This window comes from Leucoraja erinacea, chromosome 25, assembly GCF_028641065.1.
Source record: "Leucoraja erinacea ecotype New England chromosome 25, Leri_hhj_1, whole genome shotgun sequence".
NCBI classification, from domain to species: domain Eukaryota; kingdom Metazoa; phylum Chordata; class Chondrichthyes; order Rajiformes; family Rajidae; genus Leucoraja; species Leucoraja erinaceus.
Genome location: NC_073401.1, coordinates 18,438,322 through 18,456,840, shown reverse-complemented (window position 1 = coordinate 18,456,840; position 18,519 = coordinate 18,438,322). Strand labels below are relative to the sequence as shown.

Sequence of the window (18,519 nt, the reverse complement as noted above, 5' to 3'; positions counted from 1 at the left end):
CGGCTGTCACTCTACTAAACAACGTACCTCGGTGACTGCCAATCACCCCCCCCCCCCCCCCCGCCAGCCACTTATTATTTATTTTTTATTCAAATCGTTTGCTATGTCGCTCTTCAAGGGAGATGCTAAATGCATTTCGTTGTCTCTGTACTGTACACTGACAATGACAATTAAAAATTGAATCTCTTGAATCTTGAATCTATAGCAGAGCTGCTATAGGATCTTTGGGCTCTGCATTTGTTCCCAGGTGGGCTGAGCTGAAATGGGCGGGGCTGTTCTGAAGTGGGCGGGGTTGTTCTGAAGTGGGCGGGGCTGTTCTGAAGTGGGCGGGGCTGATCTGGTGGGCGGGGCTGTTCTGAAGTGGGCGGGGCGGTTCTGAAGTGGGCGGGGCTGAGCGGCGCAGCTCCTGCACACCAAAGCTCTAAGATCATTGCTGGCACCGAGGGGAGTCGGCGATGGTGGGCCGGTGGGGGCGAGGCTCCGAGCCGGTTTCGGAGCTTCGCTCGCTGCCCTTCGCCCGCAGGCTCGCCTACTTCGACGGCGAGTTCGAGCGGCTGCGGCGGGAGCGGCGATTGCCGGCTTCATCCTCGGCCCGGCTCCGGGCGCTGGAGCCGCTGCTGCGCCGCGGGCCTAGCCGCTCCCCCGGCCCTCGGTCGGCGCTGGCCGCCGGCGCCCTGCTGCTGCTGCTGCTGCTCCTGCCAGGCGGCCTACTCCGCGCCGGCCCGGCCGCCCGCTTCCTCAGCTTCTGCGGCCGTGCCCTGCTCATCCAGGTGGGTGTCCGCGGACCCGAACCGCCCCCCACCCCTCCACCCCACCGTCCCGAACAAACCCCACCGCCCCCCGGCTGCTGAGAGTTTCCAATGCCCGCATTTCAGGCGCGGGGGAACCATTAATGGACCATCAACAATTAAAGTGCTGGGGTAACACAGCGGTTCAGGCAGCATCTCTGGAGAACATGGACAGGTGACATTTCAGGTTGGGAGCCTTCTTCAGGCTGGATAATTGTTTACTGTTCCAGTCTGGAGTGCATTGCTGGGACATTTCTTACAGCTCACTGCTGCTGCCTGTTCCCTACCCATGGCCCGTCCTTTCACCCAGAGACATTGTGAACCAAATGCTGTTTTGTTCACAGTGATCTATCCAATCGTTTCCTTGTGGATCAACGACAATTCCAATTAGTCAATTAAAATTTCTGCGCTGCACTGATGTGTTTCGACCATGCACGTTGTTTCATTTGTCCAGGCTTCTCGATTCACTGCAGGACCTGCTGAGTTTCTCCAGCGCCGTGTATTTTGCCCAGGCCTCGATATTATTCGTTTAGTAATTTAACCAGAATGTTACTACATCCAGAATGGCATGTTGGCTAAAACGGGCAAGGACATGAGTGAAACAGGATTTTAATGCCAATACAATAATTATACACTCGCAAGCAGCGATGCTCACTTAAAAAAAAATAAAAAAATTTACAAATGCTATCTGGGCTTGTGATGTGTTCAAGTTCTTATCCAATGTTGCTACTGGCGTCCTTGGATTACTGAGCCTCTGGGGCACCTTGTTTCCAGGCCAGTTCTATTGATATTTTGGCTTCATGAACCAAAGCCTTGAGTACATTTTAGTATTGTGCTCAAGCCCTGTAACAAAATTGTTTTTTCTCCCTAGAGTGGTCTATTTCTCTTTGGAAATTTCACTTAACCTAATGTTATAGTTTGAATGATGGAAACGTTTATTTTATTGGATTCAGCAGAATTTAAATGGGGGGGGGGGGAGAGAATCTCATTCAAAAAACGACCTAATGAAAGGCCTCGATTGAGTGGATGTGGGAAGGATGTTTCTAGTAATGGGAGAGTAGAACCAGAAGGAACTGCCTCAGAATAAAATGATGTACCTTCAAAATGGAGATGAGTAGGAATTTCTGTAGCCAGATGGTGGTGAATCTGTGGAAATCATTGCTACAGAGGCCAAGACATTGGTTATTTTAAGGCAGAGCTTGATAGGTTCATGACAAGGAAGGACATCAAAGGTTACAGAGGAGTATGGGGTTGAGAGGGAAAGAGATCAGCCGTGATTGGAGTTGACACTATGGGCTGAATGGCTGAATTCTGCTCCTATGTCTTTATGGTCTTGAACACTTACTTACCTTTTAGTTGCTGCCTTATTGGGATTGGACGTTGTACTCCAACACAGACTGCCTGATCAGGAACCCCTATTATTTTGTGAGAGGCCTCGAGTCCTTACAGCTGACTGACTGCATCAATGTGAGTGTGGAACCATTGTGACAAAAGCTTATCAAATGTTATCTTGTGATGTTTCTGAAGTGGGGTGGAACCTTCACTGAGAGAGGTAAAATCTTATTTCTACATGAAACTCTTGGGAACTCAAATTCCCTGTTCAGGTTAACTATTGAGGGATGGGATTGAATAACTATGGGGTTCAATAACTATCCTTCATGGTCTCTGCAACTACAACAATTCATGCTCGTTTTGGAGTGTCCAAGTTGTGTGGGTATAATGTTTGAAACAAATAAGCCCATTGACTAACGTGCACCTTTTCTACTGGTCATCAACGTGGCAGCATTCAAATGTTGATTTTCTTCATTTCATTTTCATGGTAAAAATAAAAATAAGTGAGTTTTGGGAAAAATAGTTTTACTGATAGTAGATCTTTTACTAATTGATCAACCCATAAATATCCTGAGCTTTGTTATGCATTCCCTACTTTGGTTACTGCTTTATTGGGATTGGAACTTGTATTCTAATGCCTTTTTTGAGTTAGTTTACCTTGGACAAAGGGACTTTGCATGACTATAATCAGCCTGGGTTTTCTCCAACAAGGATGATAAATATCTTGCCAGATTTGAACTAAATGATTACCGATGACTTTCTAGGGCCAATGTTGTTCAGGACTAGCCTGCCAGTCTAAGATTATAATTGAACTGTGCTTGCGTGGGCAGCACTTAGCATCTGGGATTCAAAATGTGCTGGGGCTTATTCTTCAACAGGGAATTTGGGGGGAAATAAACATTGTAAAGAATTGTGGTTCTTCTCTACAGTGGCAAGATAAATTACATGTTTTAAGTTATTGTAGTTTTAGTTTGAAAAGTTGAGTGGCTCTCTATTTCATTGGTAAAGGTGTGCCAGAAATACCCAACCGTGGAATCTGTGCAGAAAGTGGATCCAAAAGTTGTTCTTCAGAAGTATCTGCGTCAGAATCTACCCCTTGTAATAACGGATGGGGCTGAAGAATGGGTTGCGCTGAGGGATTTCACTGTGCCATTCCTAACTCGGGTAAGTGAAAAGGGAAGCTTTGTTTACCTTTACTTTATGTAACTGGTCATGTGCTTAAATCTAGTGTGAGTCTAGAAAATGGATTTCACAGTTTTGATGTGCTAAACCTGCCCTCTTCTACCACAACCTGTCCTGTCAACTAAGGTCAGGATTAAGGAATAAGGCTTATTAGAAACATTAGTCAGGGCTCTCGCTTAACTTTTTTTCCCTGTTGCCAGCCGGGCAACCGTTACAGCTTTTTAGATTGCCAAATGACAGTTTAGGTGGTCATTTAAGATGGTTTGCATGACACGTGCGATAATGTGCTCGGACGAAGTGCGTAGTTACCAGTCGGAATTATGCTCAATGAAGCATTCGCATATTATGTTCAAGAAGGAACTGCAGATGCTGGAAAATCGAAGGTAGCCAAAAGTGCTGGAGAAACTCAGCGGGTGCAGCAGCATCTATGGAGCAAAGGAAATAGGCAACATTTCAGGCCGAAACCCATCAGTCTGAAGTAGGGTTTCGGCCCAAAACGTTGCCGAATGGGGGGGGATCAGTACGGGATGGATGGGGGGGTGTCAGTACAGGATGAATGGGAGTAGACAAAAATGCTGGAGAAATTCAGCGGGTGAGGTAGCATCTATGGAACTAAGGAAATAGGCAATGTTTCGGGTCGAGGCCCTTCTTCAGACTGTTCCCCCCCCATTCTTCTTGATCAGTACAGAATGGATGGGGGGGGGGGGGTCAGCACAGGATGAATGGGGGGGGGGGGGGTCAGAACAGTGTGGATAGGATGGTCTGTGCAGGATGAATGGGGGATCACTACAGGATGAATGAGGGGATCAGTATAGGATGAATGGGAGATCAGTGCGGGATGAATGAGGGGATCAGTGCAGGATGAATGAGGATCAGTACGGGATGAATGGGATTTCAGTGTGGGATGAATGAGGGGACCAATACAGGATGAATGAGGGGATCAGTACAGGATGAATGGCAGATCAGTAAAATATGAATGGGGAGATCACTACAGGATGGATGGGGGGATTGGTGCAGGGTAATGGAGGGTGGGTCAAAACGGGAGGGTGGGGAAAACGGAGTGAATGGGGGGGAGAAGTGCAGGATGGATGGGAGGGGGGGGTCAGTACAGGGTGAATTGGGGGTACAGGGATGGGGGGGGGGGGGGGGGGGGGGGGGGGGGGAGAATCAATGCGAGGTGGGTAGGATGATGAATAGATTGGGGGGGGGGGAGGAGGGGGAGGGGAGCACGGGGGATGTCAGTGAGGACTGAATAGAGGAGGGAATGGGGATTTCAGGGCGATCGCGGCCACTGCTTGCAAATCTGCCAACGCCGCTTTCAAAACAACCCCTCTCGCACGCCAATGAGGGAGGGAGAGAGAGGCCTCCTTCTGCTGGGCGGGGTGTGGGAGGAAGAGGTGGTGGAGCCACTGTCGCCGCCATTGCTGCCGCTTTTCAGGGCCCGTCATTCGCTCCGACCCTTCGTCATCCTGCACCTAGTATCTTTGCCCCGCAATCAAAGATACTAGAGGAATACAGCCGCCGACGACACGAAACGTCACGTTCCTATTCTCCAGAGATGCTGCCTGACCCCCGGAGTTACTCCAGGTTTTTGTGTCTATCGGTATAAACCAGTATTTGCTTGCCAAGCCGGGCAAAATGAGTCGGCATTTAGGTTGCCCGGTGGCACTTTGGATGGTCAATGGCACCCGGGCAACCGCTAATTTCGAGCCCTGTTAGTGTGGAATATCTAATCATCACGGTAGATATGACAGAAAGAAAACTGGGAGAATGGAGTCATTACAGGCAGTGGGATGGAGGAGATTTTGGTCCAGATAGCTGTGGGAATTGGTGGGCTTGTAAAATAGATTGGTGGCTAACCTCTCCCTTACGATTGACATGGAGATGTCAAAAAAGGGAGTAGTCAGATGTGAACTTTGTGAAAGTAGGGAAATCAGTTAATAGGACTAGCATAGACAGGGCATCTTGAACAGCATGGATGATGAGTTGGGTAAAAGGACCTTTTTCCGTGCTGTGTGGGTACTGAGATTTAACTCCCCCACACACTGTCGCCACCATATTCCACTCTTCCGCACCTCGCAAACCGTCTTGGTTAAGAGCAGAGTTTTTTTAGAGATTGCTACCCTGAGAGCTGACACCAAGGAGGAGAGTTAAGTAGGCAGAGACTGGATAGTTGGAACTTGGACCCTGTGATCAGTCTTTGCATTGGGTTTGGGGATTGAAGCCATGTTGGAACTCAATGTAGGAGCAGGAGGAGGCTGTCTGCCTCTTCTAGCTTGCCCCTCTATTTAATACCAACATGGCTGATCTGTGCTGGCCTCTATTCCTCCTCCATGCCCTTTCTCCATACCCGTGATCTATAAAATAGGTATTCACCTAACATATGTCATGCGTCTTTATGTGAGTGTTTTTTCATTTACATGATGAATAATTCTGAGTTAAAATGCATCCTCATTGAGGGCACATTACAATCTGTCTTCATGCAACATTGCTGCAGTCTCTGCCTGCTTTGGGCAGAAATGGTTCCAATGGTGTCATCATTCAGGCGAGCATGAGCAAGTGCTAAATGTTGCCGAAGCACTTGTTAGATTAATCTCCTGTGAATGTGCAGAGAGTAGTAGACAGTTGTTCACATGTGGGTCGGCTCTCCCTGTAAATTGACACAGTTGTGGCCAAGCGGCATGGTGTTCCTGTGAGTGTTAAACACATGTTCTTGGCTAACATCAAATGCTCCACTTTCTACAGCAAGAGGAAATGCACAGTGGGCAACTTGTGACATAGTGAGGTGCCTGACCTGATGTCATGTTGAAATGTACATGCAAATAGGGCACCGAGAATTGATTCATAATGTAATGTACCCTGGGCCAATTGCTTTTGTTTATCATTTATTCAGTGAATTTCGGTATGAATGGATGTATTTGGTATGATGGGTAAGGGGAGTCAATCACTCCATTGAAGCATTGTGATGATTAATCCCTTACAGTGAAATCTTTTGTTCTCTCCTCGAGCCTTTGGTGGATAACAAGTTGGGGCTCCTGATTGCTGCATCAAATGTACAAGCAGGTGACACACATTTGCGAACTAGATCATGTAACACAAGGATTTGTTTATGATTGTACACAGGATGAGGAAAGCTGTAAGGTGTGTACGTGCTTTCCCTCATCTTTCAGCTGGCTGCATCTCTGTGTGCCAAAAGCTAATAGTTTCCTGAGGAACTAGATGTAAAATTAGTCTTTGGATTCCTGCCCATATGTCAGTATGACTTCCATACATACAAGCACAACTCTTGCTTCCTCAATCTGTATGTCAGTCCTGAGTGTTACCAAAGGCCATTGTTGTGAATTCTGATCAGTACTAACTCCACAGTTACTGTACTCTGCAAAAGTTATGATAGAAACATAGAAATTAGATGCAGAAGTAGGCCATTCGGCCCTTCGAGTCTGCACCGCCATTCAATATGATCATGGCTGATCATCCAACTCAGTATCCCGTACCTGCCTTCTCTCCATACCCCCTGATCCCCTTAGCCACAAGGGCCACATCTAACTCCCTCTTAAATATAGCCAATGAACTGGCCTCAACTACCCTCTGTGGCAGAGAGTTACAGAGATTCACCACTCTCTGTGTGAAAAAAGTTCTTCTCATCTTGATTTTAAAGGATTTCCCCCTTATCCTTGAGCCGTGACCCCTTGTCCTGGACTTCCCCAACATCGGGAACAATCTTCCTGCATCTAGCCTGTCCAACCCCTTAAGAATTTTGTAAGGTTCTATAAGATCCCCTCTCAATCTCCTAAATTCTAGAGAATATAAACCAAGTCTATCCAGTCTTTCTTCATAAGACAGTCCTGACATCCCAGGAATCAGTCTGGTGAACCTTCTCTGCACTCCCTCTATGGCAATAATGTCCTTCCTCAGATTTGGAGACGAAAACTGTACGCAATACTCCAGGTGTGGTCTCACCAAGACCCTGTACAACTGCAGTGGAATCTCCCTGCTCCTATACTCAAATCCTTTTGCTATGAAAGTTGCTATGAAATGTTGAGTTGAATCATTAAATTGCAAAACTCAAGAACCATGTGACTGATGAGGATAATGTCTTGCTTGTTATCTCCTAGTTATAGGTTCGAGATCTGCTTTGATTTTTGAATTCTTGATCTCGGTGTTCGAGTTGCATTTTCATCAAAGTAGCAATTATGGCACCATTGTGTGGGGATGGAGCAATGAGCCCTAGCCTCGCCTGGGAGGTAGTGATGCTTACATTTGGTCTGATAGGGCCAGATATTGAACCTCAGACACTCGGCTACCATGGGCAGTTTTGCCATCACAACAGGGAATTTGAAACATTATGATTCCCAGAGGAGGAAATAGTGTGTGGTTTGGCAAGAGCCACTTATTGTGGAGAAGATGTCAATAACGGCGTTCATTACGTGAGAGAATAGCTGTAAACCATAAAAAGGCAGGAAATAAGAATTTGCAAAAATAAGCAAAACACAGTACTGGAGGATTTCAGCGGGTCAAGAAGTATTTGTGGAAGGACCCTTATTTAGACTGCAACAATAACTTGTATTTCTGCATTGTTGGTAAAATGCCAAAAGATAATTTGCTGAACAGCCTGTGACATTGACAGAGTTATAGCCCTGTCCCACGGTGCGAGTTCATTCCAAGAGTTCTCCTGAGTTTGCCCTGATTCGAACTCGGAGATTTACGGTAATGGCCACTCGTTGGTACTCGGGCTCTCGTGGACATATTTCAACGTGTTGAAAAATCTTCACGAGTCTTTCCGTGCTTACCTGCTGTTAGCGAGTCTTCCCGCGTACCTGCTGTTAGTGGTACGAGCCGGTAAGAGACGTACCCGCTACATTTATTCTCTGTGCTTACCACGAGTTTGATTTTTTTTTTAACTTGAGAGAGCACTTGAATTAACTCGCACTGTGGGACAGGGCAAATACTTGATCAAAACTGCGTGGCACAAGGACTGTGCTGATGAAGGAAATGGTGGCAAAGTGATTCCAGAGCTTGAGTTCTTGGCAGTTGAAGATATTGGCCATCGGTTATGCAACCCCACTTAGGATCGGTGGGTGGTCAAGGGCAGAATTAAAAAAATTTAAATTATGGAGGCATAGGAGACTGCAGATACTGGAAAAAAAGAGCAGCTGGAGCAACTCGGAAGGTCAGGGAGTATCGTGGAGGGAAAAGGACAGTTGACCTTTAGGGTCTCTAGATGAAGGGTTTCGACCTGAAACTTTGACTGTTCTTTTCCCTCCACAGATACCGCTGACCTGCTGGGTTTTTCCAGCTGGTCTATTTTTCTTCCTTTAAAATTATAGTGGTGTTTAGCCAGAAGGCCTTATAGGTCAGTAAGCACAGCGTTAAATGTGAATTGCCATGTCAGCAAGGCGAAGGAGCAAGTCTTTGACTTCAGGACGTGGGTGGTGTATGCGCCCCAGTTCGTATCAATAGTACTGAATTGGAGATGGTCGAGATCTACAAATTCCTAGATGGAAATATCTCCGACAATTTGTCCTAGACCAACCACATTGAAGCACCAGGTTAAGAAAGCACATCAATTCCCCTCCTCCCTCAAAAGAGACTACATAGCCTACTGTCTCCACCTCTTCCTTTCTTTCTCCCCCAACCCCCCGACATTAGTCTGAAGAAGGGTCTCGACCCGAAACATCGCCTTTTTCTTCTCTTGATAGATGCTGCCCCACCCGCAGAATTTCTTCAGCATTTTGTGTGTACCAATGACTCATTACCAATGTTTGCATTGGGAAGCATTGCAGAAGCATCACAGCTTGTTTTAGCAACTGTTCTGCTCAAGACCTCAAGGAATTGCATAGAGTTATGGATGTAACTGAGTCCATCATACAAAGCAGCTTCCCACTCCCACTTCACGTTGCCTCAGGAAAGCAGCCAACATAATCAAGGACCTCTTGCATCCCAGTCATTAGCTCTTCCCCCATCTCCTTTGGGCAGAAGATACCAAACCTTGAATGCACATACCAACAGATTCAGGAACAGATTTCTGCCACTGTTATCCGACACTTGAACTGACCTCTTGGGGTGTATTCCCAATCTACCCACCACTTTCTATCTGCAGCTCTTTCTCTGTAGCGATAACACTATATTTTGTGCTCTGTTATTTTCTCTTTTGCACGGTATGACTTGCCTGGATAACAGGTAACACAAAGATTTTCACTATCTCGATACACCTGAGAATAATAAACTAATAGATGTTGAACAAATAGTCTGATAATTTCAAGGTAATGGATTGGAAGAGAGAGGAAAAGTTGACAGTCATCAATGGATTATGGCCAATGCACCATGAGAAACATAGTTGAGAAATAGGTGAGATCTTTGAGGAACAATAAAGGTGAGGAAGCAGGCGTAGGAAAGGAAGTCGATGAGAATCAATCTCTTGCCCTAGCTAACAAGATGAAACCAAGCTTGTGTGGTCCAGGCCAGCTGGCAATGACAGAGTTATCGGAGAAAGATGGTGTGGTTAGTCGTGTTAAAAGTCCCGGATTTGTGTGAGGAAACACATTGACTTAAATAAAGGATTGAACCTGTGTTGCTGTCTCTATTACAGTTGTTCAGTGGACATCCAGTACTGCAGAATACAATTGTGTGCAGTTACTGGGACTCTCAAGACTCTCTGGAGAAAAGCCCAAGTGTTTTCTTAGAAAAGATCCATCATCAGAGACTTGCCCACTGGGCAGTTCAATGGTAAGACAAAACTTTTACTTGATTGTTGCAGAGTTAAGTTCTCCAAAACATAGTTTCAAATTCAATGCAGTGCAGAAATGTTTTTAATTAAAAGTCTTATTTCCTAAGCATTGATTTGGCCTTCAAATTGTAATATTGGCTCTGTTTTGGAATATGCTTACTTGCTCATAGCAACAAATTCTAACCAACAGGGTAGACCATCTCCCAATAAACAAATTACATTTGAAAGAAAATTATTGATTTGAATTATTTTATTGTCTTTGAGCAACTGACTTGCCAAGAAAGACAGGAATGGAGGATGCATGAATCAGCTGCTGGACATACTCTGTTACCTCCCACAGCTCCACCGATTGACTCTTGCAATTGCAGCAGTCCCACTTACTCGAACTGAGTTTACACTTTGTCATTTCAGTTGCCACTTACTGTCATTTTTAAGTGTCCTGACCAACCACATATAGCATGTGCCCCACCGATGACAATCCTCTACCTGTTGTGCATTGATATTGATATTGCTGTGATCACTACTACCAACTGTGGTCTTTATTCTTGGGTCATGTTTTTTCATATTGTATTTCATGGAGATGTCGTGCATTGCAATTGCATTGTGCATCATTTTTCTTTAGCTTTCTAAATTCATCTGTTGCAGTGAACCTCCCTTGATTTGGAAAATTGACCGCACCTAAATTAAAGTGGCTGCCCAGACTTACGAACTGAGCCAAGGCTGGTGCTCTGGTTTCAAGCATGATTGTTGACAAGTGGACACAATAGATAAGTGGGTTATTTCTACACAGGAAGAATTGCAACAAAGTAGCGGCAAAGGTGATCCGTGGATTTTATCAACGGCCTTACTTCCTTCCGGCAGTGGTGGAATTGGCAGAGTCGAACTGGTTGCTAATGGCAGCACAAACAGAAAATGGTGGCACAGGGGACCCATTTGTAAAGGTAATAAAATGTGCTTGTGAATGATTGGTACATAGTTTACAGTATTGCATGAGCGTTGACAGACCTGATACTCCCAGAGTCTTGTACATCCTGTTTCTGTTTCTCAGATATTTCTGGGGCTTATTTAGAAGATGCAGATCGTTTTATTTTGTTGATAATGACACTTTGCAATCTTAATTAATGTGGACTGGAGTAGCACTGGATTAAATGATGATCTGAGTGATTTCCTTTGCAGGTGGGAGATCATGATGGGGACTTGCTAATGTGGATTGCCCAGCTACAAGGGGTTTTTGAGGTTCAGCTCTTGCCGAAAGACTTGTGTGTAAACAACTGTACTCACTACACCCTGCGGCTTTCACCTGGTGAGGCAGGTATGCACATTTGCGCCAAAGGAAATCTAATATGTGTGTCTATGTGTGCAATTCAGACCTATTCAGAATGGCATATTGGTTTGTGCTGTTTACGAAATATGTTGAGAAGCAACCAAAATCTGCAGCTGCTAGAAATATGGAATAAAAACAGAAAATATTGGGCATACTCATCAGATCAGCCAGCATCTGTAAAGAGAGTGAAGTAATTTACTCACTTTTCTTATTCAAGAGATTTACTTATTCAAGAGCTTTATTGTTATACTTAATTTAAAGGTGGATCCTAATGTTAACATTATCTTACAGGACTTGAAGGAAATATTGGATGTGGATATTTGCAGTTTGAAATGTCACTTATCCATCTTCTCCAAAGATGCTGGCTTGCCTGCTGAGTTACCCCAGCACTTTGGGTCTTTTTAGATGTAGCTATTTATTGGCTCTTTAAATGTTGATTTGGGAATGTTATTACCTTGTTTTATGCGTTAAGGGACACTTGGAGAAAAGGCAAGTCTTACTATGAAGCTCTTATCCGAGTTAATATCCAGTAGATGCACCCACACAGATAATTACTGAGGTGCGGTGCATGACACCATGAGTGTAAATTCTGATCATGCTCGTTCCACTGTTCTAATAATTACATTACTGTACTTGGAGGCCATGGAGTCAACAAGAGTGGAATGCAGAAATATAAGTGTAAAAAGTAGTATTGATGGAGTCTTTGGTTAAATAAATGTATGTTTGTGAATCTCTCCAGTTGCTGTACCACTTCAGATGTGGGAGGTTCAGTATCGTCCTTCCAGTGCCACTGCTATTGGACTTGCTGCAACAGGAAACTGGCTACAAGACTCCAGGTGATGGTGCCAGAAGTGGTTCTGCAAGAACATGTCCTGCCTCGGGAAATCTAGGATTTTGACAATGGCCAACGTGTACTGCTTTGAGTTTGTACTGCTAACTAGTACCTGGTTTGGATTGTGTTGCCTTATTTGTTTGATTGTTTAGAGGGTTTTATTTCTGGGGTTACTGAAAGGAGAGATTATATCATTGTTGGGCTGCTGAAATGGAGGAGGGATATACGGTCTAAAGGTAATGTATGTCAGTGGGTTATACATCCACAAGAAATAACATATCAGAATATAGATTTTAGTATCAAAGGACTGGAATGACAAAAAGGGAAAGTGCTGTTGGTTGCAATGACCTCACAAAAAGGGGGGTTCTCTTTTAGAAGGGGCCACAGCACTGATACACCAGAACGGCCAAAGCTGATAAGGTTAAATTAAGAGATTTCACTGATTTCCACCAGTGTCAATGCACGGCCCTTTCCTTGAAATTACAAGTGGGAAAGATTAGCCAATTGTTTGCAAGAGGGCTTGTGTCACTAAATAAACATTTTTTTTAAAGGGACCACAATTTTGGAGTGTATGGGGAAGCAATTTTTTTTTATTTTACAAAATGAAGGAAAAATATATTTAAATAGCAATAGATGCTGGGTTACAAAACGTCACGCAATTGGGGTTTTTTTCCAGCAAGACCAAAGGGCATCAAGGAATAAAAGAGAAAATGTATACATTTTTATATCGACATTTAAGATCGGAAGAAGTTGGGGAAATGCTGCACATTTTTCAGGGGGATGTGTACCTTTCCTGGAGGCTGGAAGAGAAGCACTGTACATATATATGGGGGAAAGGTGAAACAGAATGGGGTAGCTCTTAGCAATGGGATGAAGCAAAAGGACTATTATTGTACAGAAGTGGAAAGGGGCTGCAATTCTCTGTGGATAGAATACTGGCTGCAGAACACTCTGTAAAGTAGGAGGCTTACAACTTTACAGGAAATAAAGTGAAATGTGTGCTTCTGTGTGGAGGAAAGGAAATAGACTTCCAATGTACTTCAGAAGGGGGAGGGAATTATCAGAAAGAGTGGAACTGAGAATCTTGCAGGAAAGAGGAGGATAAAAAGGATTGTGCAGAACTCTTAAAAGTTAAAAGCTACTTGCTGATTTCAGTCGTAATTAAAAGGTGGTCATTTAGCTCTTTGGGTCTAGGTTAAACAACAAATTTATTGGATGTTTGGGAGTGGAGGAATAATTCAAATTGTACTAGATGTTGTTGAAGTAGTAAAAGTTGGGAAGAAACAAACAAATATTCTCACTTCCACCTCCATCTATCTTGCCATCTACCAGTTTGCTGCTCAGCATTAACCTTTTTCTTGTGATAACAGCATAGATCAAATAATATGCAAACAATATAATCAGAGTAGTGTAATGTGTACAGGATATGAAGCCATAGGACATGCCATGGATTAGCCACTTAATGTGATGTCTGGAAGATTCACTTCGATAAAGTTCCAATTTTAAACCCTACCTTAGTCATTTTGATTTTTCATAAATGTCAAAAGGAAAATATGCTAGTACCATTTTGGAAATGTTGTTAAATGTTTTTTTTTGTTTAAAAGAAATAGAATTCTTGAATTGTGCTGCTTTTGGTTATTGAGAGTTTCACACGTAAAACTGATTTGACACAGCAACCGGGCCTCTGTTTCCTGGTATGTCCTTGGGTGAATTCATGGGTCACAAAACTAACATCTGGCAGCTGAGCAGATCTGTGGGTGAAATATTAGTATATTTAACCATTAGCTGTTTGCATAAAGTCACAAAAGCCCTGAGTAATGAAACTCGTGAACAGACAACTGAAAGGAATCTGGGCATCATTTGGAAATAGCACGGAAATGATGCATTCCGATGGAGACTGCCTCCCTGCACTGAGCAGGACTGCCCTGGATGGTGCTGCTGGCGAACCCGAACAACGGTGTTCTTTATGAGTGAGTGTGCTTCAGTGGAATAGCACTGCCATGTCATGTCTACTGTGATTGCGTGCACATTAGCTTTTCAGTTGTGTTGCATGTGTGTTAAAACATAGGCTGCTAAAGGTGGTTGCCTTTATTGTTCTGCAAAGCACATACCTTTGTCCTGTGTTTTTGTATTCCCTGGCACTACTCTTCTACATGATTCATTGAACCAGCAGTTGCCTTGCTCAATAATCAATGTACAGTGGTGGATTATGATGGCTATGAAGATAGAATCTATAATGGAACACGATTCAGAGTTTGCCTAAGCCCCAAGTTTCTCAGTCCAGGCTGAAGCTAATTGATGTATTTTGAATCTGTCTCATTAGTGTAATGATAATCCCACAGGGATCTGCACTAGTATAAATATAAAACCCTATCTCAGCATATGTACTTTTTTCATCTTGAGCCAAGGTAAGGTAAAACAATTGGAGGAAAATGAAAACCAAATGAAATTGTTACATAAACTGAACATCAAATGGAAACCAGCACAAACTAACATTTTTGCAAATGATTCCAGCTTTTATTCATGAATTTATTTTTGAGTGGACGTGGCTAATGTTTGCAGACAAAAATATTGTGAGACAAACACTTGGAATTGTGTGGAAATGGAAAGGGTTAAAGTTCCATTATCTTCCAAATGTTAATGTCCGGAAGTTGAGGGAACTTCTCCAGGTGTACAGTAGAGAGCATATTGACTAGTTGCATCCTGGACTGGTTTAGTAACTCAAATGCCCAGGAACAAAGAAGATTACAAAACTTAGTAACACTACATGGTCCATCACAGGTACTGACCTCCCCAACTTTGAACAGATTATAGGAGGCACTGCCTCAAAAAGGCAGCCAGGATCATCAAGGGCCTGCCCATGCTCTCATTTCGCTCCTTTAATCATGAAGGAGACACTGGTGGCTGAAAAGTCCAATGATGTTATCTATTGATTTATGTATGCATAAATCTTCTGTTGCAACTAAAAATCTCATTGATCTGTTTCAGGACACATGGCAATTAAACATTCTTCACTCTTGAGATAGATAAAATTATGTTTGAAAGGCATTTGGATAGGTTCTTGGACTGGAAATGCATACAGGCCTAATGCAGGCAAATGGGATTATGCATCATGGTGGTTAGCAATGACACAGTAGACTGAAAGGGCACATTCTATGCCAACAATTCCAAAATTCTATTTAGGGTGATCTGTTTGGGTTCTGAGAGATTAGTAAAGGGCTTGACAGGATGGATAGATAGAGAGAAGTTACTTCCTCGGGTGAGGAAATTCACAATTAGGATCCTAATCTTTGTAATTGAGGGATAAGGAAATATTCATCTCTCCCTGCCTGCTTCGCCAGGGACTTGGTAGCTTAAAAAAGCGGGAAACTGAATTTTTTTAATCGGCTATTGTTTAATGCACCTCCTACTACAATATATGTGTGCATTAGGTGGCAGTGTTTCTGGTAACCCCGCTAATTAAAACATGCATGTAATTTTTGAACACTGCCTTTGACTCCTTGTAGGAGTTAGCAACAGAGAATATTTTAAGGAATTAATAATGCTAGAAAACAGGCCTGAAAGCTAATTTGAGAAGAAACACTTTCTGCATCCATGCAGGAAATTGATACGAGACAAAAATTGGCTGCACAAGGTCAGGAAATTGAAACTGATCATGTGATAAACCTTTCAAGATCTGTTTAACAGTTACCTGTGGAATTAATGTGAATATTAGTGAATGAGGTTTATACCATTTTTCTGATGGTCTCGAAATAAAAGATGTTTCCACTTCAGTAATATGACTGAATAGATGCAACACTTGTCCCTTTACCTCCTCCCTTGACTCCGTTCAAGGACCCAAGCAATCGTTCCAGGTGCGACAGAGGTGTACCTGCATCTCTTCCAACCTCATCTATTGCGTCCGCTGCTCTAGATGTCAGCAGATCTATATCGGTGAGACCAAGCGGAGGTTGGGCGATTGTTTCGCCGAACACCTCCGCTCAGTCCGCAATAACCAAGCTGACCTCCCGGTGGCTCAGCACTTCAACTCCCCCTCCCACTCCGTCTCTGACCTCTCTGTCCTGGGTCTCCTCCATGGCCACAGCGAGCAGCACCGGAAATTGGAGGAACAGCACCTCATATTCCGTTTGGGGAGTCTGTATCCTGGGGGCATGAACATCGAATTCTCCCAATTTTGTTAGTCCTTGCTGTCTCCTCCCCCTGCTGTCTCCTCTCATCCCCCAACCTTCAGGCTCCTCCTCCTTTTTCCTTTCTTGTCCCCGCCCCCGATCAGTCTGAAGAAGGGTTTCGGCCGGAAACGTTGCCTATTTCCTTCGCTCCATAGGTGCTGCTGCACCCGCTGAGTTTCTCCAGCTTTTTTGTGTAACCTTCATTAATATGACTAATGTGGTCAGTGTGGTAACCACACTCTGCCACAGATGGGCAGGTAGTGGCTGCCAGTGTGGCCATGTGTTCTATTGCTTATTGGCAGGACTTTTGTATGGACTTCAAGCATTCTATAATGCATAGGTTCAATATTCTTAATACCATGTCGAGCATATCTCCTTTTTGAGCATTCTGAGAGCAAATAGAAAAGCAGAAATCACTGCTGCCGTGTAGATCGTGAGTTTTGTGCCATGTCTGATCCTAATATTGAAATACCCTTACCACAAATGCAACAGTGCAACCTTTGGTTGATTAAGACAGCAAAGTCCGTCTTTGCTGATGGGTGGTCGACGTTTTCCAAGGTCTTATAAACCTATAAAACTATATTGCCGGAGGTTAGTGCGGTTCTGAAAATAGGTGTATTGAGGAAATTTGTCTTCCGATGCAATCTTTCTGTATGAAAACATCCGCAATAATCTGGAGTTCGGTCCCTGAGCGTGCGTCTACTGGACCTCGATCACTGCTCTGTTGTCAACAAGCCAAAGATATTTGCAACGCCTTTCACAGTAGTATATCTCTCCATATACTGTGGAATGAAGATTTGCTGCAGTTACATCACTCTCACTGTGGCACTAAATGTAACATTAATCCCGGGGCAGAGCAACCTGCCTTGAAACCAGGGAAAACTACATCAACGGCGACGAGCGGGCAGTGCGAACCGGCCCCACCACAGCTGTCCGGTTCGAGACTGATCATCCGGTCGCCCACAAGCGATGGACAACAACAGGCGCCGTTGGCGGGATAAGGATGGATCAGTGAGGCTGGAGCGGGTATTACGCGCATTCATCGCCGAGTGACGGAATCACGCAACCGCTTCATGCAAATGACCTCCGCATTGGCGGGTCCGCGCGGAGCGCGAACATCAGCCTCGACGCGCGCCTGAGCATCAGCAGCAAAGATCTTTGATCAGCAGACCCGGTCGTCGCTGGAGCAGCGGCGCGGACGGCGTCCTCCTGAATCCATGAGGTAAAGTGGGGCTGGCTTCGTCGGGATATCCATCTCTGAGATTACATGGCGCTTCAGCCGTCCTCGCCCTCCCGTCCTATGTTCCCGAGGCAGCCAGGCTCGGCGAGGGGTCCTCCCCGGGGCTCTGGGTGTGGGTTACTTGGGGTGAGGGCGCTATGGTGGGGCTGGGATTAGGGAGAGTGGGACTGGGTTTAGGGGGAGTGGGGCTGTGTGTGTTGACTTAGCCCCTCGCCGCGGCCCCGGGGACTGTTGGCTACTGGGCTTCTTCGGCTGCGCGACCACAGAATAGCGGGGAGCCGGAGGCTGTCGCCTCCCCCGCCGCTCGGACAGGCGCCGAGCCGGGTGGTCTAACCCGGGGAGGGGTGTACTGCCTGCCCGGGCCATGGTGTGAACAGTCAGCCGCGGGGCAGCCCGATCTGCACCCAAACCTTGCTCCGTGCCATGCCTATCATTTATTCTTCAGCCCACATCATTAGGGTGGATCATTCTCACCGGCATAATGCTGCTTTTTGAGAGTCTGCTGTGCGCAAATTGACTGTCCCAAAATGTGGGCTGTACATCAATGACTTCAAAAAGTTCTATTACAAGGCGTGTTATTTTGATGCCTTCCTGAAACATAATACATTGTCATCGCTCACCCCAGTGTTAGACATCCACTTTCTGACCTACGGTATATAACTGTAAATTGAACGATTTTTTTAATGCAATACGGTAGTGTAAAAATACAGAAAAACTCTGATAATGTGGAACTTTGATTACAGACTCTAGTGCATATTTACAATTCAATATATTTTTTAGACGTTACACAATAGTATAATGATATTTTCAAGTGAGCTTAAAGGGAACATGTGAAACTAAGTAGATATGATGACACTGCTTTGTAAGCTGTGTACTCTTGTAGAGGAAGTGTATATCTGTTTTACAGATTGAGAAAAAAAAACAT

At 44.6% G+C, this 18,519-nt stretch overlaps 2 protein-coding genes across 3 annotated transcripts in view; both read left to right on the top strand.

Moving 5' to 3' along the window:
* The first annotated feature begins 401 nt into the window (after positions 1-401).
* On the top strand, positions 402-12,781 carry LOC129709470 (uncharacterized). The gene is made up of 7 exons (XM_055655887.1): positions 402-770; positions 2,145-2,255; positions 3,129-3,284; positions 9,892-10,028; positions 10,820-10,970; positions 11,206-11,341; positions 12,093-12,781. Exons 1-7 carry the CDS (start codon positions 456-458, stop codon positions 12,191-12,193), a joined length of 1,107 nt encoding a protein of 368 aa, XP_055511862.1. The 5' UTR covers positions 402-455; the 3' UTR covers positions 12,194-12,781.
* Positions 12,782-12,929: 148 nt separating this feature from the next.
* The window catches only part of LOC129709469 (protein-tyrosine sulfotransferase 2-like), a 46,616-nt gene continuing 41,026 nt past the window's right edge, over positions 12,930-18,519 (top strand). For both annotated transcript variants that reach the window (XM_055655885.1, XM_055655886.1), the window contains exon 1: positions 12,930-17,576. The gene's annotated coding sequence lies outside the window, so the exon portion shown is untranslated. The remainder of the gene's footprint in view (positions 17,577-18,519) is intronic.

Bases quoted from the DNA above. Each gene is read 5' to 3' on its own strand.
- LOC129709470 (XM_055655887.1), top strand. From the start codon at position 456: ATGGTGGGCCGGTGGGGGCGAGGCTCCGAGCCGGTTTCGGAGCTTCGC. The intron at 2,256-3,128 runs GTGAGTGTGGAA...TCATTGGTAAAG, and splicing joins AGCTGACTGACTGCATCAAT to GTGTGCCAGAAATACCCAAC. The intron at 3,285-9,891 runs GTAAGTGAAAAG...TCTCTATTACAG, and splicing joins CTGTGCCATTCCTAACTCGG to TTGTTCAGTGGACATCCAGT.